This window comes from Babylonia areolata, chromosome 31 (assembly GCF_041734735.1).
Source record: "Babylonia areolata isolate BAREFJ2019XMU chromosome 31, ASM4173473v1, whole genome shotgun sequence".
Classification (NCBI taxonomy): domain Eukaryota; kingdom Metazoa; phylum Mollusca; class Gastropoda; order Neogastropoda; family Buccinidae; genus Babylonia; species Babylonia areolata.
In genome coordinates, this window is record NC_134906.1 from 11,929,897 (window position 1) to 11,955,600 (window position 25,704).

Genomic DNA, 25,704 nt, shown 5'->3' on the forward strand with positions numbered 1-25,704 from the left:
TGAAACGGTCATTTAATGCTGACATTCCTACCCTAAACCTTGTAAATACTTTTCCAACAAGTACATTTGGATCTTGACAGAGATACGCACTTACAGACAACTCGTGACTAAACTGAGAATGAACATAGTCTTCTTCATCTTCTTTGTTCAAGGGCTGTGATTCTCACATTCACTCATATTCACGAGAGGGCTTTTACATTGTATGACAATTTTTACCCCTGCCATGTAGGCAGCCATACTCTGGTTTTTTTTTGCGGGGGGGGGGGGGGGTGCATGCCAGGTATGTTCTTCTTTCCACAACCCAACAAATGCTAACATGGATTAATAATAATAATAATAATAATAATAATGGATACTTATATAGCACACTATCCAGAAATCTGCTCTAGGTGCTTTATAAAAACGCTTTTGTTAATATAAAACATTACACCTATGTTACATACACACACCAAAATGTGTCTACACACACACACACACACACAAACACTGCATACATACATTTTAACATACATGCGTATCTAACAGCTACCCTAACACATACACACACATAGGCAGGCACAAACTTACACAAACACACGCACACACAATACACATTCATATACATGCATGTAGTTATGTACGCATACATATGTACACACACATAGTCAAGCACAGCTAACGCAAATGAAGTGGACCTGCCACAACTGAACTTATTGCTGAGGGAAAAGGTGAGTTTTGAGACGAGATTTAAAAGATGCGAGGGAATCAGAATGACGGAGGTTATCAGGGAGCTTGTAATCAGGGATTACAAGATCTTTAACATGCACGTTTGATCTTCTGCATGAGTATACACATGAAGGGGGCTCAGGCACTAAGCAAGATCTGCTGAGTGCCTGAGCCCCCTTCATGTTTTGACCTAGGAGAACGGAAAACTCTCCACCCTTTACCCACCAGGCGCCATGACCCGGATTCGAACCCGGGACCCTCAGATTGAAAGTCCAGTGCTTTAACCACTCGGATGTTGTGACTGTCAATAGATATTGTAGAATTAGTGGTAACCCAGAGCTGTGTGCCAGTCTTGAGTGAAACAACTGACAAGTCGTCGTCTAAATTTGACAATAAATAATTGCCTGTTTCCAAACCCCCTGTGCTTTCCATACATTACCAACACCAAAACAGAAAAGAACACTGCCGTACCAATCCGGTGATATATACATGCCTTTCTGGGACATAAATATTATTAATCTTTTTCATATGAAGCATGGAGGAGTAGAAATAAGAAATCCTTTTCCTTTTTTTTTCTTCTGTCTTCTCTTTTCCTCTCTTTTCCCTCAGTTAATCTTAATTAATTTCCCTTTCTTTTTTTCATACTTAAATATGTCCTTCTTCAGACCTGCATACACATGAGCCTTTAGTATACAAACATAATAAGGACATATAATTAGCGTTTACTGCGATCATATGAAATGCTGAATGCACAACTGATATATTCATGATGATTATTTACTTTTTCTGCGTGGGTCTCCAATATTCATGTAAACAATGTAAACGCAAGAAATGAATAAAAATTTATACTAAAAAAATGTGAGAAAAAACGAAAACGAAAAGAACACTGCCTACTTTGCACGCCTGATTTCCGTCCTGCGACAGCTGGGAGGTCAGGAACCCCCCTCCTCCTCCTCCTTCTCCTCCCTCCCCTCCTCCCGTTTTTGTGTCCAGGGTCACCGCCGACTCCGAGACCGTGTCCAGTTTGGAGTTGGTGGCAGTGGCGCGGAGGACTGGGAAGGGCTGGGGTTCGGTCCCCAGGGGTCTGCGAAGCAACGGGGGGCAGGAGCGTGCGCGGCCGGGGCGAGCGTGCTTCTCCGTGGCCAGCATGAGTGGCTCCGAGTTCTGCGACGTCAGGCTGTTGAAGCGAATGCGGTTGACCTGCAAACAAGCAAACATACCATACAACACAACACAACTAGGTCTCTACCTGTTTCATGTACTGAATGACAGACTCTGGAGTCCTCAGCTGCGTGGAGGCAAAATACAACACAACACAACACCATACAACATAACACAACACCATACAAGTTACAACACAATACAACACCATGCAACACAACACAACACCATACAAGTTACAACACAACACAACACCATACAACACCACACCATACCATACAACACCACACCATACCATACAACACAACACCATACAACACAACACTACACCATACCATACAACACAACACAACACAACACCATACAACACCACACCATACCATACTGTTACAACACATCACAACACCATACAACACCATACCATACCATACAACACAATACAACACTACACCATACCATACAACACATCACAACACCATACAACAACACACCATACCATACAACACAACACCATACCATACAACACCACACCATACCATACAACACCACACCATACCATACAACACCACACCATACCATACAACACCACACCATACCATACAACACAACACCATACCATACAACACCACACCAGACCATACAACACCACACCATACCATACAACACCACACCATACCATACAACACACCATACCATACAACACCATACTATACAACACCAACACCAGACCATACCATACAACACACCATACCATACAACACCACACCATACCATACAACACACCATACCATACAACACCATACTATACAACACCAACACCAGACCATACCATACAACACACCATACCATACAACACAATACTATACAACACCAACACCAGACCATGCCATACAACACAACACAACAAGGTCTCTACCTGTTTCATGTACTGAACCACAGACTCTGGAGTCCTCAGCTGCTTGGGGGCGCTGGCACTGGCGCTGGTGGCTTCGCCTTTACCGCTGGGCCCAAGGCCTGCGTCGTACGCCTGCTCCGCCTCAGTGATGCGACTGACCTCCTGATCCAGGGGGTCTGGAATGGAAACACAGAATCAGTTTCAAGAGCGCGGAATGACCCATATATGGTACACCTCATCTGCTAAAAAAAACAAAAAAAAAGAAAAGAAGAGAGGCAAGGCCTTCAAGACTCACTTGTGGCAAATTAAGTCCCCTAGCATTAATTACAGAGTAATTTCCCTTTTTTACTGTCTGCACCAAAACGTTTGCAAAATAAATAAAACTTCCATGCTTAACAAAAGAAGTTCCTGTTTGAACAAAAAATGATATTAATGACTGCTCTTGTTGAGTCAGAATATCAGATCAAAGTGCCAAGTTTAGAGAATACAAAAAATATAAATATAACAGTAAATGCAGTTTGCATATAATTAGGCTTCATTTTTTATTTTTTTGTGCCCATCCCAGAGGTGCAATATTGTTTTAAACAAGATGACTGGAAAGAACTGAATTTTTCCTATTTTTATGCCTAATTTGGTGTCAACTGACAATGTATCTACAGAGAAAATGTCAATGTTAAAGTTTACCACGGACACACACACACACACACAGACACACACACACAGACAACCGAACACCGGGTTAAAACATAGACCCACTTTGTTTAAACAAGTGAGTCAAAAAGCAAGAGAAAAAAACAGACGCCTGATCTTCGCATGAACTGGATGCGCTTGACAGCCTGTGCTAGGCTGTTCTTTTTTTCTTTTTTTTTTGCACTTAGCACACATAAAAGAACCCACAGCAACAAAAGGGTTGTCCCTGGCAAAATGCAGTAGAAAAATCCACTTGGATAAGAAAAACAAATAAAACTGCACGCAGGAAAAAAAAAAAAAAAAGGTTGGTGCTCTCAGTGTAGCGACACGCTCTCCCTGGGGAGAGCAGCCCGAATTTCACAAGGAGAAATCTGTTGTGACAAAAAAAGAGAAATACAAATACTATGAAAACATTTTTTTTGATGTATGTAGAGTGGGAAAGAGAGAGTGTGAGTGGGGGGGAGGGTTTTCAGAGAAAGAGTGGCCATGAATGTTTTATGTTACTTGTAATATTTTTCTTTCATGTAAAGCGCCATGAGCTCTTAGTGAGAAAGGGCACTATATATAAATGTACAGTATTATTATTATTATTATTATTATTATTATTATAAGAGAAAATTGTCCAGCCTTACCCGAGTCCTGTGCAGACAGGTCACGCACGATGGACGGCAGCGACTCCATGGGCACCGGGCCCGCTGCTCCGGCTCCTGTGTTTGAGTCTTTACTCAGACGCATCTCTATGTGTCTTGGGACCCCCTCGTCTTTCGACTCTGGTATCCTGCATGTAATAACACTAACGATAACAACAACAACAACAACAAAAATGTTGAAAATGATAATGATGATGGTAAATAATAACAATACTAACAGTAATAAGAATGTTACTAATGATTATTATTATAATAATAATAATAGCGATGATGATGATGATTATATCAATAACAATTATAATTATGATATATCAACATGGTAATAATAATTATAATGATGATGATGTTCATTATATCAACATTAATAAAGATAATGAGATATTAAAATGGCATTCCCAAATAACAAGAAAGGACAAAACCAGTTTATGAAGAACTTAGATGAATGATGATGGAATCATTTTCTCATTCATTCCTGTCAAGAGTGAATAGACTTACAGTTTGGAAATGCTGGAAATATATATATATATAACCCAACCAACTTATTCTGATGACATTAACATTCTGCTTAACACAGACAAAGACACAGAAACGCACAAAGCAACACCTCTTGCATCCACACACAAACACTCGAGTAACAAACATATGAACACATCCACACACTGAACATTTCACATACATGCACATCCACCACCTACTCCCTCGCATAGCATACCCTCTCTCTCAAACCACGCACATGCAAACACATTCACAGTCAAGAAACACAAACCTCACCAAAAATTCATACTGAAAGCCACACACACACACATACACACACACAAATGTTCGGTCCCACATGTACATACTTCAAAGTCCAGACACACAAACATGAACACACCGACAAACTCAACACACATCAGCACAACCCCCCCCCCCTCCCCCCAAAAAAAAACCCCGCAGATATCTCTTCCACACACACATCCCTCCACCCCTCCCCCCCCATACACACATACATCCCTCCATCCCACCCCTCCTGCACACACACACATCCCTCCCCCCCTACCCCCCCACATGCACACATCCCTCCACCCCTTCCCCTCCCCACATCCCTCCATCCCTTCTCCCCCCCACTCCCACATACATCCCTCCCCCCCGCCCAACATCCCTCCACCCCTTCCCCTCCCCACATCCCTCCATCCCTTCTCCCCCCCACTCCCACATACATCCCTCCCCCCCGCCCAACATCCCTCCACCCCCCCCCCCCACACACATACATCCCTTCCCCCCTCCCACCCACTCCCACTCATACATCCCCCCCCCATACATCCCCCTTTCCCCCCCACACACACACATCCCTCCACCCCCCCGAACCCCCCCACACACACCCTCCACCCCCCCACCCTCCCCCACATACACACACCCCTCCTCCCACACACACACAACATACCCACACACCCCTCCTCCCCCACACACACAACATACACACACACACACCTGTCAAACACAAGAGCACGGGTGGCCCCAGTATCAGTGGCCTGACTGCTCAGCGAATCTGACGAGAGGTTGGGCTTCATGGGAGAGGGCGCCACGCTCGGGGGCTGAGACGTCACCGGCGGTCGGAAGGTGAAGGGGGAGGTGAACGCGCTGGAGCCCTGGGTTCGATTCACTGTCACCGGCGTCGTCTTGGGCCCGGTGCGTGGGGGGACAGGTGTGGTCTTGGCACTGAGTCCCTGTGAAGTGTGGGAGAAACATGCAAGTGGTGATGGTTCTGGAATCACAGGTTCACTTTCCAAGGGAGGCATCACTGCATACGCACAAATCCATGATGGCCTAGAGGTAACGCGTCCGCCTAGGAAGCGAGAGAATCTGAGTGCGCTGGTTCGAATCACGGCTCAGCCGCCGATATTTTCTCCCCCTCCACTAGACCTGGAGTGGTGGTCTGGACGCTAGTCATTCGGATGAGACGATAAACCGAGGTCCCGTGTGCAGCATGCACTTAGCGCACGTAACAGAACTCACAGCAACAAAAGTGTTGTTCCTGGCAAAATTCTGTAGAAAAATCCACTTCGATAGGAAAAACAAATAAAACTGCACGCAGGAAAAAATACAAAAAAAAAAAAAAAAGGGTGGCGCTGTAGTGTAGCGACGCGCTCTCCCAGGAGACAGCAGCCCGAATTTCACACAGAGAAATCTGTTGTGATAAAAAGAAATACAAATACAAATACAAATATGCTGCACCGCATCTGCTAAGTAGATGCATGACCGGCAGAACAGCCACACGCAGTGACGAGGAAGGTGGCAGAATGGTTAAGATGCTCATCTGCCAATACAGTGTCCGTGAGGGTCTGGGTTTGATTCCCACTCTTGCCCTTTCTCCTAAGTTTGACAGGAAAATCAAACTGAGCGTATAGTCGTTCAGATGAGACGTTAAACCGAGGTCCTGTGTGCAGCATGCACTTAGCACGCTGAAAAAGAACCCACGGCAACACAAGTGCTGTTGTCGGGCAAAATCCTGTAGAATACACCCACTAGCACTCAATGCCTTACTAAGCACACTGGGTTATGCTGCTGGTCAGGCATCTGCCTAGCAGATTCAAGATTCAAAAACTTTATTACTCAAGGATAAAGATTTTAGGCATCGCCTAATCTTTCACTCTGTCCTTGTGACAACAATAACAACATTAATGATAACGACATAACAATAGTAATTTTTTTAACACTGCTACATCTACTGCTACTACTATGAATGATAATCATCATCATCATCAACATTGTAAAAAGTAATAAAAGTAATAAAAACAAACACTTTCACACATTCACATCGACCCACCCCCACACACATACACATACACACACTCTCTCCACCCAGCACACACAAACACACACAGACACGCAGACACACAGACACACACACCTATGCACATACAGAAACATGACCGAAGTGAAAAACAAATAGCGGACATTAAGAGAACAGAGAAACAAAATTTTATCATTGTACATATACAGAAGTGATTAATTTGCTGAGGCAGATGTTATAGGTAATAACATCCAATCAACAGGCGAACAAGTAAAAACATTAAAGCACAAAGGTAGAAAATAAAAATAAAATAAATTCACTGCATGTAAAGGTATGGATACAAATTTCACAAAAAAAAGCTTGATTTTCTGTCTTTTTCAGCTGGTATAATTTGCTTTGTGGGCCTATTGTTTGTGGAGCAGAAGTTTTCGAATGCTTGATTTGAAGGAACGTCATGAACGTAATAGCAGATTTGGTGTAGCATGCATGTATTTGTCCGAATGCAGTGATGCTTCCTTGAGAAACTGAAAGTGAATCACAATCACTTTATTGTCTCAGTGTGTGTGTGTGTGTGTGTGTGTGTGTGTGTGTGTGTGAATGTGTGTCTGCATGTTTTACATTTATTTGCTTATTTATCATCATTTTGTGTGTGTGTGTGTGTGTGTGTGTGCGCACGCGCGTGCTTAGAGTGGACTTCATCAAGATTTTGCGCCTTATAAATAGTATTATTATTATTAGTAGTAGTATTTTTATGTATTTATCTATTATTTTTATTTATTTATTTTATTTTAATTTTATTATTATTATTATTTTTTTTCTCGAAGCCTGACAAAGTGCGCTGGGTTACGCTGCTGGTCAGGCATCTGCTTGGCAGATGTGGTGCAGCGTATATGGATTTGACCGAACACAGTGACGCCTCCGTGAGCTACTGATACTGATACTGTATCAGTTATACCATATTCAGTTTTATGCTGCCCCATGCCCCAGTGGCATTACTCCCCCATCGCTCATTCTGAGTCCCCCCACATGTACACAGCCAAACCCCAGTTCATCTGCTGCAGTCTCAGCACCAACAGTCCACAGAAAACTAATGTTACGTTGCCAAAGGGACACACATCAGAGGAGACCCTGCACTGCTGCCGAGTCACTTTGGTGGTGTCTGGTAGCGCCTGTTCTGATTCAACATACAAAGGACACCGCCTACGATGCCCCTACCAATTTCAATTATCACTCAGTCACCGAGCAGACTGAGCTGGCGTCCTCCCGTCTCAGCTATATTAGTTATGGTATGCGCTGAGCTGGTGCGACGTTTTTTATTTATTATATATTTCTGGGTATGACATGCTATATGTTTCAATTTCAAGCAGGTGTCAAATCAAAGCGTGTGGACTGATCCATACATGCCACACCAAATCAGCTTAGAAAAAAAAGAATGACAAAAATCGGTGAACAGATGCCTGACCTATGCACAGACTCATCATGTTGGTTACGCTTTGAGAGCCTACCAAATGCTGCATGAAAAGTAAGAGTGATATTAAGCGCATTAAGATGCTGAGTGGAGTTATTGTAAGCGGTATTTGTTATAACTTGCTATCTGTTTTTGTTGTTGTTGTTGTTATAACATGCTTGGGTGGTGCTGTGTTAAGTGCTGGCTACAAGCTGTTTGCTGTAGGTCACAAACCTAAGGTGGCGTTATCATCCATTTTGCTGTCAATTGTTCTTTTGTTAAACACAGACACAAATGTATGAAAGCAATCACTTGAACACATACAAACTCACAGAGGCATGTGCACACACACACACACACACACACACACGCACACACACACAGAGGCATGTGTGCAGACATGCACACGCACACACACAAACATATACACACACAGAGGCATGCACACGCACACACATGCACACACACACACTCATATACAGAGGCATGTGCACACAAACATACAAAGGCATGTGCTCTCACACACACACACACACACAGAGGCATGTGTGTAGATACACACACACATACACACACACAGGCATGCACACACACACACACACACAGAGGCATGCACACACACACATGCACACAAACACACACACACACACACATGCACACACACACTCACATATAGACGCATGTTTACATGAACACGCAGAAGCATGCGCACACACACACACACACACACACACACAGGGGCATGCGTGCACAAACACAAATAAACAATATCCATCCCTTGTTCCACCAGCATCCCAAGGCACACCCCTCTCCCCACCCCTTCTCTCACTCTCACACATACATTGTATTTCCCGCTTTTTCTCTGTGTGAAATTTGGGCTGCTCGCCCCAGGGAGAGCGGTCACTACACTACAGCGCCACCCATTTTTTGTGTGTATTTTTTCCCTGCTTGCAGTTTTCTTTCTTTTTCCTATCAAAGTGGATTTTTCTACAGAATATTGCCAGGAACAACCATTTTGTTGCTGTGGGTTCTTTTACGTGCACAAAGTGCATGCTGCACACAGGATCTCAGTTTATCGTCTCATGCGAATGACTAGCGTCCAGACCACCCCTCAAGGTCTAGTGGGGGGGGGAGAAAATATCAGCGGCTGAGCCAGCGTGCTCAGATTCTCTCGCTTCCTAGGTCGACGCGTTACCTCTAGGCCATCGCTCCACTTACATACATCCATCCCCCATCCTACAAACAACCTACACACACACACACACACAAACACCCTCCCAGCATACACACACACACACCAAGACCCCATCCACACACACACACACACACACAGATAAAAAAAATAATAAATAAAAAAAAAAAGACAAAAGACACACACAAAAAAAAGACGATAAGAAGAAGTATATGACATACTGTACCAACCTCCTCTCCAACAGGCATCTCCCTCAGTGTGGCCTCTGGTGTGGGCGTCACTATCTGGGGACTGGCCGACACTGTGCCTGTGTGGTAACCATAATGCAGTATAATGTATATGATTATGTAGTATAATAATGTCTGTCTGTCTGTCAACCTGTTTGTCAACCCTCCCCCACCTCCTCCCCATCTAACCACTTCCTGACCCCCACCCCACCACCAACACAAATATGTATATTCATGCATTATCAAAAGCCCTGCCCCCCCCCACCCCCCCACACACACACTCAAGCCACCTCCCCACCCCCACCCCACCCCCACCATACCCCACCCCAACACAGATATGAATATTCATGCTTTATCAAAAGTCCTGCCCCCCCACTCCAACCACTCCACAAGTCCCACCACCACCACCCCCACCCCAACACAGATATGCATATTCATGCATAGTCAGAAACCCTGCCCCCTGGGCCCCCCCAACTCGAACCACTTCGCCAACCCCAACCCACCCCACAACTCCTACACAGATATGCATATTTATGCATTATCAGCTTTGCTGCCCCCCCCCCCCCAAGCCCCCCCTCCCACTCTAACCACTAACCCACCCCAACCCAGATATGCATATTTATGCATCATCAGAAGCCCCCCCCCCACTCCCCCATTCACCCAATCTATGCCACCCTCCCCTCCCCGCCCACTTTAACTCACTCAGTACGGCCAGTCCTCTCTTCTCCTCTACACAGACCCCTCGGATGTCCAGTAGGTATCTCAATGACCCAACCTTTAGCTTCCGTCGTCAGAATTGTGGTATTCTTTGTCAACATTCACCTCTTCAGTATAAGAGCCTTCCGCTTGCAATATTTTGATGGTGGTAATTGGGGTGGAACGCTGTTAACATCTTCTCTTTTGCCGTTCGTATGGAGAGAGTTAAACACTTCCCCACCCCCAACACACCACCCACCCCAACACAGATACGCATATACATGCATCATCAGAAGCCCTGCGACCCCACCCACTCCCCACCAACTCTATGCCCCGCCCCCAAATCCCCGCTCTTACAACTTCCCCACCATATATATAGGCATCCTTCAGTCTCGGAAGACTATAGAGTTGCGCTCTAGGTGTTTATTCTAGTACAGCATTGGGTGTGGCTAGCCAGTCCAACGCGGGAATGACGGTCCCTGTGGCAGAGGGCACAGATTAAGTCTGACGCTGGTCTGTCTGCCTGGGCTGCAGCCTTTCTTCTCATTCTCTTTTCCTTGTGCTGCTGAGCGAGTGTCTCTTCGAACTTGGAAAGACCTTTCTGCACAGTCTGTCTCCAGGCTGACCGTTCGAGGGCTGTTGCTTCCCAGTTGTTCTGGTCGATGTTCAAGGCTTTTAGGTCCCTCTTGCACACGTCTTTGAATCGCAGCTGTGGTCTGTGGGACATTTTCCCTGCACAAGTTCTCTGTAGAGGTCTTTAGGGATCCGTCCGTCGTCCATGCGCACGACATGGCCGAGCCAGCGCATAGGTCTCTGTTTCAGCAGCGTGTACATGCTGGTGCATCCACCATCCACCACCAAACCCCAACACAGGTACACATATTCATGCATCATCAAAGCCCCTGCTCCCCCCACCCCCACTCCAACCATTTCCCCAGCCCCCTTCAACCCACCCACCAACCCAAACACAGATATGCATATTTATGCATCATCAAAAGCCCTGACCCCCACTTCCATGCCACCCCTCCCCCCTCATCACCCCCACGCCAACACCCACCCATCACCACCACTCCCCACCAAGTACCCACCCCCTGCGGACTGCTGCAGGCTGGCGGCGGACTGGTCATGGAAGCTGAAGGCGGGCGTGGCGCGCTGGGAGGCCGGGGGCGTGGCCAGGCCCAGCAGCTGGGAGGGGCTGAAGCCGTAGGAGGCGGGGTCCTCCACCACCGGGAACATCTCCTGCACGCGCTCCAGCTTCTCCTTCCAGTCCCTGTCTTCCGGAGCTGTGCGCCGTGCACACACGCACACATACACAAACAATCACACACACACAAGCACACACATGCACACACACACACACATGCAACCACACACACGCACATGTTCACAAACATACATAAACAACAAGAATTACTTTTGAGAAACACATACAAGCACACACATACATTTAGAAAAAAAAAAATTAATGCAAATAGAGGAGAGAGGAACAGGAAAAGTAATGATGATTTAAGGCATGGGTGGGGTGGGGGAGATAAAGGATTTTCATCTAAAATCACACATGTGGATAGACGTTAAGCAAAAGAACGAACGAACACATACACGTAAACAACAAAAATTACTTTTGAGACACACACAAACACACACATGCACATGTACACACACATACATAAACAACAACAATTACTTTTGAGAAACACACACACACGCACGCACACACACATACTTAAACAACAAGAATCACTTTTGAGAAACACACACACACACACACACAAACGCACGCACACACACATACACACATAACAAGAATCAGTTTTGAGACCACGTACAAAGACCGTGTATCATGACCATGTATAAACCAGTTTGTGGTAGACCTCTCCATTTGGTATGTGATCCTCGTGGAAGATGCCAAGGAGTCTCCTGAAGCATCTCATTTCCGCTGCTTGGATCCTTCTTCTGTTAAAAGAGTCCAGTACTTGCATGCATGCAAGAAAATAGAGAGAACCAGTGGAACACACACGCAAAAAAAAAAAAAAAAAAAAAAAAAAAAATGGTGGGGGGCCAGGAGGTATTTGTATTTGTATTTCTTTTTATCACAACAGATTTCTCTGTGTGAAATTCGGGCTGCTCTCCCCAGGGAGAGCGCGTCGCTATACTACAGCGCCACCCATTTTTTTGTATTTTTTTCCTGTATGCAATTTTATTTGTTTTTCCTATCGAAGTGGATTTTTGTACAGAATTTTGCCAGGAACAACCCTTTTGTTGCCGTGTGTTCTTTTACGTGCGCTAAGTGCATGCTGCACACGGGACCTCGGTTTATCGTCTCATCCGAATGACTAGCGTCCAGACCACCACTCAAGGTCTAGTGGAAGGGAAGAAAATATCGGCGGCTGAGCCGTGATTCGAACCATCGCGCTCAGATTCTCTCGCTTCATAGGTGGACGTGTTACCTCTAGGCCATCACTCAACAAGGTAGGGGGGGAGGGGGTTCATGCTCTTCTCACCTTGCAGGGGCTGTTGCTTGCTGGCCTGCTTCATGCTGGTGGGGATCTCGGGCTGGGAGCGGGGGATGATGGGGCACTGCTGGTCCTCCCGCGTGCCTTCGATCGGGTCCAGCGACATCTTGGCGCAGTCCAGCACAATGTCGTGGGTGTCCACTCGACGCCACCTGCACGACGAAAGCACGCACTTTGCGAGCACTTTCACAAACGAAGCAAGTTTCAGCTTCAGTCTCTCGAGGAGGCGTCACTGCGTTCGGACAAATCCATACACGCTACACCACAGTCTGTGAGGCAGATGCCTCAACATCAGTACCAGTCAGGCCTTGAGAGCATGCATATGTGATGGTGCATGCGAAAATCATGGATTCATGGATAATGGTCAAAATTCACAAAATGATATTATTCTTTTATCTGAAAGTAGAGAGAATTCTGAATAACACACAGAAAACATAATTCAAGTATCTTTATTAGTTTCTGAGATACATGCATTTGAGTCTCGTGATGATCACAAACGTACTTCTGAGAAAATTGGGGCAAACGAGGTCGCTGTTTCCCACTCTTGATCACCAGTTCCCAACGGGAAAACATCAAAATAAAGCACTAATACTTTGTATTTCTTTATAATACTTGGAATTTTAATAGAAAAGGAATCATAGAATCTGAATAACCAAAAAACTCAAATTTGATATTTTCACCCCTTGTCACTTTCACAACATGCTGCGTGAAATTTACTCCAGCGACTTATCCATGATTTTCGCGTGCAGCGTCACATATGTATTTGTGTTCCTATCAGACTATGATTTTCTTCCAAAGAATTTCGCTAGATGAGAACACTCTCGTTGCCATGGGTTCTTTACAAGACAAGGCAGTGCAACATGACAAGGGACATGTTTTCTGCAAAAAGTACAGTTTTTTTTTCTTTACAAAACAAAAAGGGTTGTTCAGAGAGCACTAAAACAACAACATAAAAATTTTGTTTTTAAAACAAAAAAAACCCCACACAAAAACAATCACTGATAAGATAAATGTTTCAAAAGTATATTTTTCTTACATCACTGCACTGCAGGTGATCTGAAGAAATGTAGGACAGGACTTTGAATAAGATTATCTTGTCCTGTAAATCTGTAACGGTGGTGATTTGTGACATGTTAAAAAAAAAAGAAAAAACAAAAAGTTTTAAACACCTGTAGAAAAGTTACCCACCCAGAAATGACCATTACATTGAAAAGCTCATGCCTTTGTTTATAAATCACATGCCTGAAGTCAAATGACCACTTCAAGAAAAAACAAAAAAACACAAAAAAAACTTGCAACACAGTCTTTGTTTTTGTTGGGCAGCTTTGTAGTAACTTTTCTTCGATGTATACATGTAGTTATTCTGATTCAAGTTTCACACACCTAAAGCAGCACAGTATCTATAACACCAAGGAAACAAACAAAAGAAGACAGACAGCAAACAAGAAACAACAAGAAAACAACCAGCCAACCAACTCATTCAGTCATCAAGGTAGTAACCATTCATCAGAACCCTCCCCTCCCCCCTCCCATCAGGCCCATAACTACAAAGCAGTCGCTGGGGGAAGCCTGAGAACCGCAGACGCAACCTCCCTTCTCCATCTGTCTCTGTCAGCAGCCGCCGGCAGCAGCTCACGTGTGTGGAGTCCGGTCCATTGTTTGATGTTCTCATGCCAGTTCTTCTGCTGTCTTCCTCTTCTTCTCCCGCCCTCGATGGTGCCTTGCATGATTGTTTTGGACAAGCTGGTGTGTCGAGTGTTGTGTCCAAACCATATCAGCTTGCATCTCTTCACAGTTGAAAGGAGAGGTTCCTGAGGTCCAGCAAGGTTCTCAATTCTGCTTCGTACATGTTCATTGGTCCTGTGCTCAATCCAGGGAATGTGAAGGAGCTTCCTCAGGCATTTGTTCTCGAAGGCCTGGATCTTCCTTTCAGTTTCGGCCGTCAGTGTCCATGCCTCGCAACCATACATTCATCAGAACCAAACAAGATAAACTCCACATTCAGTCATCAATGTAGTAACCATTCATCAGAACCAAACAAGACAAACTCCACATTCAGTCATCAATGTAGTAACCATTCATCAGAACCAAACAAGACAAACTCCACATTCAGTCATCAATGTAGTAACCATTCATCAGAACCAAACAAGACAAACTCCACATTCAGTCATCAATGTAGTAACCATTCATCAGAACCAAACAAGACAAACTCCACATTCAGTCATCAATGTAGTAACCATTCATCAGAACCAAACAAGACAAACTCCACATTTATCAATGTAGTAACCATTCATCAGAACCAAACAAGACAAACTCCACATTCAGTCATCAATGTAGTAACCGTTTATCAGAACCAAACAAGACAAACTCCACATTCAGTCATCAATGTAGTAACCGTTCATCAGAACCAAACAAGACAAACTCCACATTCAGTCATCAATGTAGTAACCGTTTATCAGAACCAAACAAGACAAACTCCACATTCAGTCATCAATGTAGTAACCATTCATCAGAACCAAACAAGACAAACTCCACATTCAGTCATCAATGTAGTAACCGTTTATCAGAACCAAACAAGACAAACTCCACATTCAGTCATCACTGTAGTAAACATTCATCAGAACCAAACAAGACAAACTCCACATTCAGTCATCAATGTAGTAACCATTCATCAGACCCAAACAAGACAAACTCCACATTCAGTCGTCAATGTAGTAACCATTCATCAGAACCAAACAAGACAAACTCCACATTCAGTCATCAATGTAGTAACCATTCATCAAAACCAAACAAGACAAACTCCACATTCAGTCATCAATATAGTAACCATTCATCAGAACCAAACAAGACAAACTCCACATTCAGTCATCAATGTAGTAACCGTTTATCAGAACCAAACAAGACAAACTCCACATTCAGTCATCAATGTAGTAACTGTTTATCAGAACCAAACAAGACAAACTCCACATTCAGTCATCAATGTAGTAACCATTCACCAGAACCAAACAAGACAAACTCCACATTCAGTTGTCAATGTAGTAACCATTCACCAGAACCAAACAAGACAAACTCCACATTCAGTCATCAATGTAGTAACCATTTATCAGAACCAAACAAGACAAACTCTACATTCAGTCATCAATGTAGTAACCGTTCACCAGAACCAAACAAGACAAACTCCACATTCAGTCATCAATGTAGTAACCCTTCATCAGAACCAAACAAGACAAACTCCACATTCAGTCGTCAATGGAGTAACCGTTTATCAGAACCAAACAAGACAAACTCCACATTCAGTCGTCAATGTAGTAACCGTTCATCAGAACCAAACAAGACAAACTCCACATTCAGTCATCAATGTAGTAACCATTCATCAGAACCAAACAAGACAAACTCCACATTCAGTCATCAATGTAGTAACCGTTTATCAGAACCAAACAAGACAAACTCCACATTCAGTCGTCAATGTAGTAACCGTTTATCAGAATCAAACAAGATGAACTCCACATCACAGCCACCATCCTCAACAATGCCTGCTGCCAGATTCCCCTTCTCAGCAGCATGATCCCCCACCCCCTCCACCATTCTTCCACCTTCCCTCAAAACCTCCTAAAAAAACAAAAGCAAAAAAAAAAAAAACACAAAAAAAAACAACAACACAAGACAATCTTTACTCATTCTTTACTGGTAGATTACTTCCCTTACTACTCCCAGAAACTGTTGGGGTTTTTTTCTCTCAAGGCCTGACTAAGTGTGTTGGGTTACGCCGCTGGTCAGGCATCTGCTTAGCAGATGTGGTGTAGCGTATATGGATTTGTCCGAACGCAGTGACACCTCCTTGAGCTACTGAAACTGAAACTGTGTTTGTTGCTTTTTGACTGACTTGTGTAAACAAAGTGAGTTTTTGTTATAACCTGGTGTTCGGTTGTCTGTGTGTGTGTGTGTGTGTGTTTCTGTGTGTGTGTGTGTGTGTGTGTGTGTGTATGTGTGTGTGTGTGTGTCTGCATGTATGTCTGTGTGTCCGTGGTAAACTTTAACATTGCCATTTTCCCTGGAAATACTTTGTCTGTCAATACCAAATTTGGCTTAAAAATCGTAGGAAAAAAATCTTCACAGCCATACCAATAAGAGTTTGAAAATTTCCCAAATTAAAACTATTTCCCATATCATTAATGGTTTATTTCGTTGAGGCCATTTCCGGGATTCTGAAAACACCATATTTCCTAATCCCAGTTGCAGAAGCGTTGGCGATGCTTAATGAATAGACGGTGTGACCTTGATTTTCTTGTTTGCAATTAAATGGAAAAAAATACAAATGCTGGACAGAACACATACAGTGACACAGACTTCATCACTGACGTGTTTACTGCATTTGAATCTTTTAAAGTGGATACTCAATTAACTAAAATGAACATAAAAGAGAAACTGAATCAACCTTGTCATACTTTCTCAGCAGGTGTAACTAAACTTGTACATCTGTCTAGATCCAGAGAAAAATGGCTAAATGTTGCAGTATGATTGCAGCAATAGCCACGTCTCCGTTACCGCAGACTTTTAAGAATATTTAATTGCCCAGAAAGAATGTTTAAATGCCCAAGATACACCAAAATAATATGATTTAAACAGCATTATCACTTCGAATACTGGAATCGATTTATCGCCCTTAAAAAAGCATGCTTGAATATGAATTTTTGAACGTCATTCATGGATCCTCAGTAGTGCAGTGTTTGGACAATTTCTTTCCACCCGAACATGCCGGGTTCGAATCTGCGCCTTTTTTTTTTAATTTTTTTTTTAACCCAAAGCTTTTTAATAACAAATACAAACCACATTTTAACGATTAAATTTTATATTTTAATTTTTTTTAAGTTTATCACAAGATCACAAGTGAGTCTTGAAGGCCTTGCCTCTCGTTTCTTTAATCATCCAAAAAGAACGAAAAGACACAGATTTTTTAAATTTCTTAAATATATTTATAAATAACTGATAAAACCAAAGCAATAAAAGAAATCAGTTGCATAACTATCTATTGGTGTAGTACACAGAGGTGGGTGGGTGGAATCCACATTCTGCGAGCATGTGAGCATATACCATCGTCAAACCCTATGAACACAATTCTCACACCAACTTTTTTTTAATTTTATATATATATATATATATTGAAATCATATCCACATATAACAATTTTATTACAGATGTGAAAATTACAATCACTGATTTCTTTCACAATTGGGGCCTGACAAAGTACTGGGCCACACCATGTCGCAGCACATGGTCAACAGCCAGCATGCTGGTGCGTACCTAGCCGTCTTCTAGCAAGCTAAAGACTTGATAAGCCTAATTAACAGTACGCCTGCACTGCAGTTAGACAGCAGAAACCGCCTATAGCAGTTTCATATAAGTGGTTCTATTACCGATGGAAAAAAAATCATAAAAGCTCAGGCAGCATATGTGGTCTACAGTAAACAAGCACTGTGTAAGGTATGACTGCATATGCAGCCCTTGGTAAAGAAGAGCTGGGCACAGCTGTCTCCATACAAAGCGAACTGAACCCAGCCCCGAAAATGACCTGTACACCCATCCACCCAGCCTGACAAACACTCACTCATCAACACAACCAGCTATCCAGCCATATACATCAGTGGGAGTGACTGATTTCTGTAATACTGAGAAGCTGGCAACCTGGGTCCAGACACCACTTCACAAAAGCGTATGTATTAATATCGAAACAAAGCAAAACAAAGGATATTGAATCTTAAAAAAATCTAAAGGTGCAAAAATGCCTATAAGGAAATCCGTAAAATACAGACATGCTCCCACTCATTCACCAAAATGCCTATACAGAAATCATTGAATACAGATGTACTCCTTCCCCTGCGCTAACCTGGACTTGTCTGTCTCTGCGTCCTTGGAGCCAACAACCAGCTTTGGGTGAAGCTTCACCTTCTCCAGGATAGGCTGTAAGCAAAGCAAAAAGAAAAAAAAAAATTGTAAACTTCTCTCAGACCACCACAATTATGATTCGCTTCAACATCAATCTCCAGGTGTTGTTGGTTTGTTTCTTTAAAGTAATAACATAATAATTAAAGCAACAACAATAATAACAATAATAAACGGTAATTAAAAGTACCTAATAAATAAATCCATAAATAAATCACTGAAAAGTCTTTGTTCTCACAAGAATTTACCAAAGTACCCAATAAACCAAGGAAGACAACTCTGATACCCTGTCCGCCTCCTTCAAACCAAGACACGATCATCACAGCTCAGTGCTCCCCTGTCTCTCTGTCTGAGTGCCTTTATCTCTACGTTTTGTTGCCTGCCTGCATGAGACCTAAGGGGTGAGACTTGTCCTCTTATTGTTCAGCATTGTAAGCTATGTTTGTATTCGAACCAACTGGACAGTTACAGTACAGTGGGGGCCCAGTGGTAACGAATCTGTCTAGGAACGAATCCCACACGCACCAGTATTTCCTCCCCTTCCACTATACCTCAAGTGGTGGTCTGGACGCTAGTCATTCTGATAAGAGTGAGGTCCCATGTGTAGTATACAGATAGCTCAAATAAAAGAACACACGGCAACGAAAGGGTAGTTTTTGGGCAAAAATCTGTAGAAAAGGAATTTTTTTTTTTCCTAAAATTGTGCTTATCTAACATACTTACCGTGACCCACTAGTGCAGACTCCAGCACGGAGTCTGATTCCTGTCCTGTGCAAACTACTATCCATTTTTGATAAATGAAACAGGTGAGGGTGGGGATTGTGAAAGGGTCTACCTTCTGATTTCTTACCCCGCAATGTAGGCAGAAAGACTCCGTTTCTGGCTCACTAGTTGGTGAGGGTAAGGGGGGGTGGGGTGGGGAGGGGAGGGCGGTGGGGAGGGCTCGGGAGGGGGGAGGGGGGAGGGGGAGGGGGCGTTGTGCGTGAAAGGGGTCTGTCTACCTACCGCTATGATGTCGGAGTAGACCATGAAGTTCTCCTTCTTGGTGTAGTTGGTGGCGAGGAAGTTGAGGAAGGTGCAGGGGAACATGCCGTAGAGCCTCAGGAACAGCACGTACACCCCGATGTTCAGGTGCAGCATGAAGATGTCTGGTGTGCTGCCTGTCCACCATCAACATTCAACATCAACTCATCAACTGGTTGTGTTATTTACATGTTATCAAGAGGTTTGTAGATGAAAACAAAGAAAACACATGCACGTTATGTACATATAAATATAAATACATCACAATACATTATATATCATGTCATACATCATATCACATCATGTCATATCATATCATATCACACACAAACACACACACTCCAAAAATCAACATTTCACAACCAACATATTCAAAAATTCATTGTTCAACTTAAGAAAGAAAAAAAAAACTAAAAGAAAATAGCACACACACACACACACCAAAGTTCAATCTTTCACAATCAACATACCTAAAAATCCCATTGTTCAACTTTATACAATTTAAAACAAAGCACACACACACACATCACAAAACAAACACCCACACAAACATGCACACACACACACACACACACACACAAACACTTAAACACCACACATTCCACCCACCCTCCCCCACCCTACCAAACACCCCCCCACACACACACACCTCTCCCAACACATACACACACACCAAGACGCCATCCACACACACACACATACACACACACAGATACCTCTCCCAACATACACACAAACACACACACACACACCAAGACCCCATCCACAAACACACACACACACACAACAACAACAACAACGACACACACACACACACACAAACACCCCTCCCAATATACACACAAACACACACACCAAGACCCCATCCACACACACAAACACACACACACATACACACACGCAACCACAACAACAACAACAACCACACACACAACCACAACAACAACAACCACACACACACACACAACAACAACACCACCACCACCAAAACCATCACACACAATCTGACCTGGTTTCTTCCTGATGAGGCTGGCCAGACGGGCGAAGATGTCGAAGACCTCATTCAGGTGATGGCCGATGTTGACGGGCACAACAGGAAGCAGGATCACCAGTGTCATCACCCCCGTCATCAGGATGGGGATGTCGATCTCAGTCTGACGACACGGCACAACCCACAGCGTGGTGTCATCCAGTTTTGTTTTTGCAGGTTACCCTTTCAGTGCCAAGCCTACTGTACGCTCAGTGTCAGCGATTAGATTTGCCAAAGGGTTAATTTGTGTTATGTAGGGTAACAGCCGAGTGGTTTAAGCGTTGGACTTTAAATCTGAGGGTCCCGGGTTCGAATCACAGTAATGGTGCTGGGTGGGTAAAGGGTAGAGATTTTTCTGATCTCCCAGGTCAACATATGTGCAGACCTGCTAGTGCCCGAACCCCCGAACCTGTGTGTATACGCATGCAGAAGATCAAATACGCACGTTAAAGATCCTGTAATCCATGTCAGTGTTCGGTGGGTTATAGAGACGCGAAAATACCCAGCATGCATGAACCACGACAGAGTCATCGGCAAGTCGATGTTGGTCATGTAACGGAAAGAAGAAGAAGAAGAAGAAGATTAATAATTGAAAACAAAAATTCTAGCATGTGAAATGCTGAAAGAAAGTAAATATGACCTGTACTTTTCTGAAAGGAAAATGAGCACACTTTCCAGTTAGGACAGTTTCACATGAATTTAATGATCTTCTGAGGAAGGCTGGGACACACACCTGTATATCCTCCCAACCAGCTCGAGACATTTGAGGAAGGTGGGGACACACACACACACACACCTGCATACCCTCCAAGCCAGCTCTCCTTGAGATATGTGAGGAAGGCGAGAAAGAGAGGACACACACACCTGTATACCCTCCAAGCCAGCTCACCTTGAGGCATTTGAGGAAGGCGGGAAAGAGAAGACACACACACCTGTATACCCTCCAAGCCAGCTCACCTTGAGGCATTTGAGGAAGGCAGGGAAGAGGGGCCGGTCGACCAGGCGGTGGGTCCAGGGTGGCTGATGGTTGACAACGTACAGCAACAACTGCATGGCCTGCAGGCGTGTGTCGGCACCGCGCAGCCCGTCCTGAATCTTCTCTATCACCGTCTGGTGTTGGACAGAACAAGTGTCCAGAACTCAGGACTCCAGGTTTACTGCCTATACCCAGGTACACATATTCACTGTTCGCCATGTGCAAACAGTAAAATAAGATGCAAGTAAGCTGAGTAAGCTTAAAAAAAAAAAAAAAAAAAAAAAAAGCCTGTACATTAAAATATAACACACGCACAGACACAGACAGACACACACACTTAAGACTGGTTTATTACCTATAACACGGGTACAGAAATTCACAGTTCAACTATTTGACAGGCACAAACAATAAAATAAATGCAAACAAGCTTAAGTTTAAAAAAAGTATATTATGTACATCAAAATATAATAACACACACACACACACTCACACATGCTCTCATACACACACACACTCACACATTCTCATGCTCACACACACACTAATTCACATTCTCTCAAAACTGCTTTCCTGTCTTAAACAGGAACAGAGATTCACTGTTCTATAGATACTATCAAAAAAATAAAATGCAAAAATAAGCTTGAACTGAAAAATGTAAGAGTAAATTAAGAAAGCATGTAAACTGCAATATAATCACAACCACACACACATACACACACTCACACACACAAAAGATAATGGCTGGGGTCCAGGGACCGTTAAACCACAGAGCATATCTCAATATGGAAACAGAGAGAAGAAAAGCATTAATAAAAAAAAAAGGTCATAGCTAAACTGCCAATATGGAAATCTGTATAATACAGACATACTCCCATCCATGTGTAGGTTCTGTACATTTTATATATCTGGTATTTGTCTTAAGAAAGTGGTATTGGTGGTGGTGGTGGTGGTGGTGGTGGTGGTGGTGGTGGTGGTTTGTGTAGTGGTGTGTGAGTGTGTGTGCGAGTGTGTGTGTGTGTATGTGTGTGTGGGGGTGGGGGGTCGCAGGGTGGATTGGTTGGTAGGTGTGTTCATTCTTTCTTTTGTTTGACATCTATCAACAATTGTGATTTTAGATACGGTATATATGTGTGTGTGTATGTAAGTTTGTGTATGTGTCTGTGTAAAAATGTGCTTGTGTGCACATGATCGTGTGTGTGTGTGTGTGTGTGTGTGTGTGTGCGCGCGTGTGTGCATGTGTGTGTGTTTGCAAGTGTGTATATGAAGAAATAATAAACAGTCCTGAAGAGACACTGCATAATACTGAAATCCTTTCCTCATCCATCTAACAAACAACAGTACTCCAACAATCACTTAGTGCAACACTAAAAGCGAACTGTGAAAAATCTGAAAACTGTGAATAAATGAATGATTAGCAATCGTTAACATAATCATTATTGTGGTGTCTCAAAAGGAACATCAAGGAATTAACCAAGAAATGAATGGAGGGACAGTGAGTAATGGAATAGCAAAAACAGAAAAGGAGTGTGAGGTTGTACCTTGTCCAGAGGCTCCCTGACCTCCACCAATATCTCCTGGGCCCGAACTGAGTGGGTTCTGTAGAAATAGTCCACCAAGGAACTGGCTATCCATGGCTCTTTGCCTGAAAAAAAAAAACAACAACAACAAAAAATAATCAAACAAACCTCAAATATAAAGATGATATTGATTTAAATGCTGCTGCTACTAACAATGACTATGTCTCATCATTTTGATCATCATAGTCATCATCAAGCAAGCGTAGTTGACACACGGAAGATGGGTGTGGGGGTGGGATTACAGAAGGCACAAGTTTGGTAGGAAAAGGGGTATGAGTGGGGATATGGTTAGGAGGAGGGAGAGGGATTATTCTTCATATCAAAACTACATAATGAATAGTTTCTCCACTGAAAAGGAAATTTTCTATCTAAAATTACGTTTAAATAACATACTTACCGTGACCAAACTACTGAAATGGGAATTAATATACAGCTCTTTCTTTTATGAGGGACTAAGACTCTCAATCTAGGAAGCAAGATTACACTGAAACTTAATGCTGCAGCCTTGGGGGCTAGTTGGCCTTTGGGAAACTGTTGCAGCACTGATTGTCCTAAACAGCTAAAGCCCTCTTGGCCGAGAGAGCAGGGATGTAACTTGGGCAAGACACTCTTCAATGTAATCAAATTCTAGCCTAGATAAGTCGGGACAGCAGTAGACTCAGCAGTAGCCTCCTCTGCTGTTCTGATGGTCAAAGACAGGCATTATTGTATTACTCTTTTTTGTCACAAAAGATTTCTCTGTGTGAAATTCAGGCTGCTCTCCCCAGGGAAAGTGTGTACACTGAGAGTGCCACCCTTTTTTTTCTTTTTCTTTTTTATCTTTTTCTGCACGCAATTCTATTTGTTTTTCTATCAAAGTGGATTTTTCTACAGAATTTTGCCATGGACAACCTTTTCGTTGCTGTGGATTCTTTAATCTGTCCTATGTGCATGTTGCACATGGGACCTTGGTTTATCATCTCATCTGAATGACTAACGTCCAGACCACCACTCAAAGTCTAGTAGAAGGGGAGAAAATACTGGCCACTGTGGGATTCCAACCAGTGCGCTCAGATTCTCTCGTTTCCTAGGCTGGACTACCATACTGAGTACCAGCACCTCTTCCTTCCTCACCTGTGGACAGGTGTTCTCTGATGAGGTGGCGGATCTCCTCCACCACGGCCAGGTCCTGGGACTCCAGGAGAGTGAAGGTGTCCTCCAGCTTGACCGCTTGGCCCGAGTGGTCCATGGCTGGCTGACCACTGGTCATGCTCTGCTGCCAATCATGAGAAGAAGAAGAAGAAGAAGAAGAAGAAGAAGAAGAAGAAGAAGACTGTTTTGATTATTATGCTGTCAGTGACAGTATCTGTATGACTGTTTATATTTTGTTGTTTGTTGATGCTGTCATTACTGTGAAGGGTATTTTTTTCATGAGGTCTTTTTTTTTTTTATCAGGTTTTTGGCAAGACACTCTCCACTACAATAAAATTCTAGTCCAGATCGACGGGACAGCAGTTGCTTCCTATGCTGTTCTGATGGTCACAGCTGGACATGACTCTTTAAATAAGCAATTGTTGTTGTTTTTTTAACATCATTATAATTATCATCATCATTATTATTATTATCATTATCATCATCATCGATCATCATCATTATTAATGTTATTATTATTATTATTATCATTATTATTCTACTTCTTGTCATTATCATCACAGATCTGTCAACCCCTGCATTAACTTAGGGGGAATAATTTCAACATCTCAGGGGAATTTTTCAAAGTTGGGGAGAATTTTCTGTCAATACAGACCACACAACATACCTCATGCCCCAAATAAACAAATATTCTACTTCCAGTTTAATTTCAAACACTTGAATCTGTTGCTGCTTTCAAACGTTTCATCATTTCTGTCGTTCAGCATCAAAGTACACAGTACACGACTGGTGGCTTTTGAGAGACACTGTTGTGAAGTGAATGCTGACTGGCTGGCAAGAAAGTAGGCTGAAAGAAGTACATGGTGGGCAAAGGCTGACTATACAGTGAGTTGACTGATTGATTGATTGATATGGATGATTGATATGGATACTTATACTATAGCGCCTATCCTCGGTCAGAGACCAAGCTCTATGTACTGATATATTGTATTCTGATGATTAAATCTCAAAAACAACGTTGTGACAATGACTGACACACACATGGAGTTACCATATGTATACCAATATATGAGGTTGT

General features: G+C 43.2%; 1 protein-coding gene across 2 annotated transcripts in view; it reads right to left on the minus strand.

The window, feature by feature from the left end:
• LOC143275882 (hamartin-like) overlaps positions 1–25,704 on the minus strand; it is a 46,469-nt gene that overhangs the window by 19,268 nt on the left and 1,497 nt on the right. Inside the window, exons 2-14 of one of the 2 annotated variants that reach the window (XM_076580194.1) lie at positions 24,609–24,750; positions 23,457–23,560; positions 21,900–22,052; positions 20,922–21,066; positions 19,895–20,049; positions 18,834–18,907; positions 12,938–13,101; positions 11,525–11,719; positions 9,744–9,820; positions 5,572–5,807; positions 4,084–4,229; positions 2,783–2,937; positions 1,600–1,905 (exon numbers count right to left, since the gene is read on the minus strand). In XM_076580194.1, coding sequence (XP_076436309.1) covers positions 1,600–1,905; positions 2,783–2,937; positions 4,084–4,229; positions 5,572–5,807; positions 9,744–9,820; positions 11,525–11,719; positions 12,938–13,101; positions 18,834–18,907; positions 19,895–20,049; positions 20,922–21,066; positions 21,900–22,052; positions 23,457–23,560; positions 24,609–24,744 — 2,046 coding nt within the window. In that variant the 5' untranslated portion in view covers positions 24,745–24,750. The remainder of the gene's footprint in view (positions 1–1,599; positions 1,906–2,782; positions 2,938–4,083; positions 4,230–5,571; positions 5,808–9,743; positions 9,821–11,524; positions 11,720–12,937; positions 13,102–18,833; positions 18,908–19,894; positions 20,050–20,921; positions 21,067–21,899; positions 22,053–23,456; positions 23,561–24,608; positions 24,751–25,704) is intronic. The other variant, XM_076580195.1, reaches the window with a different exon arrangement.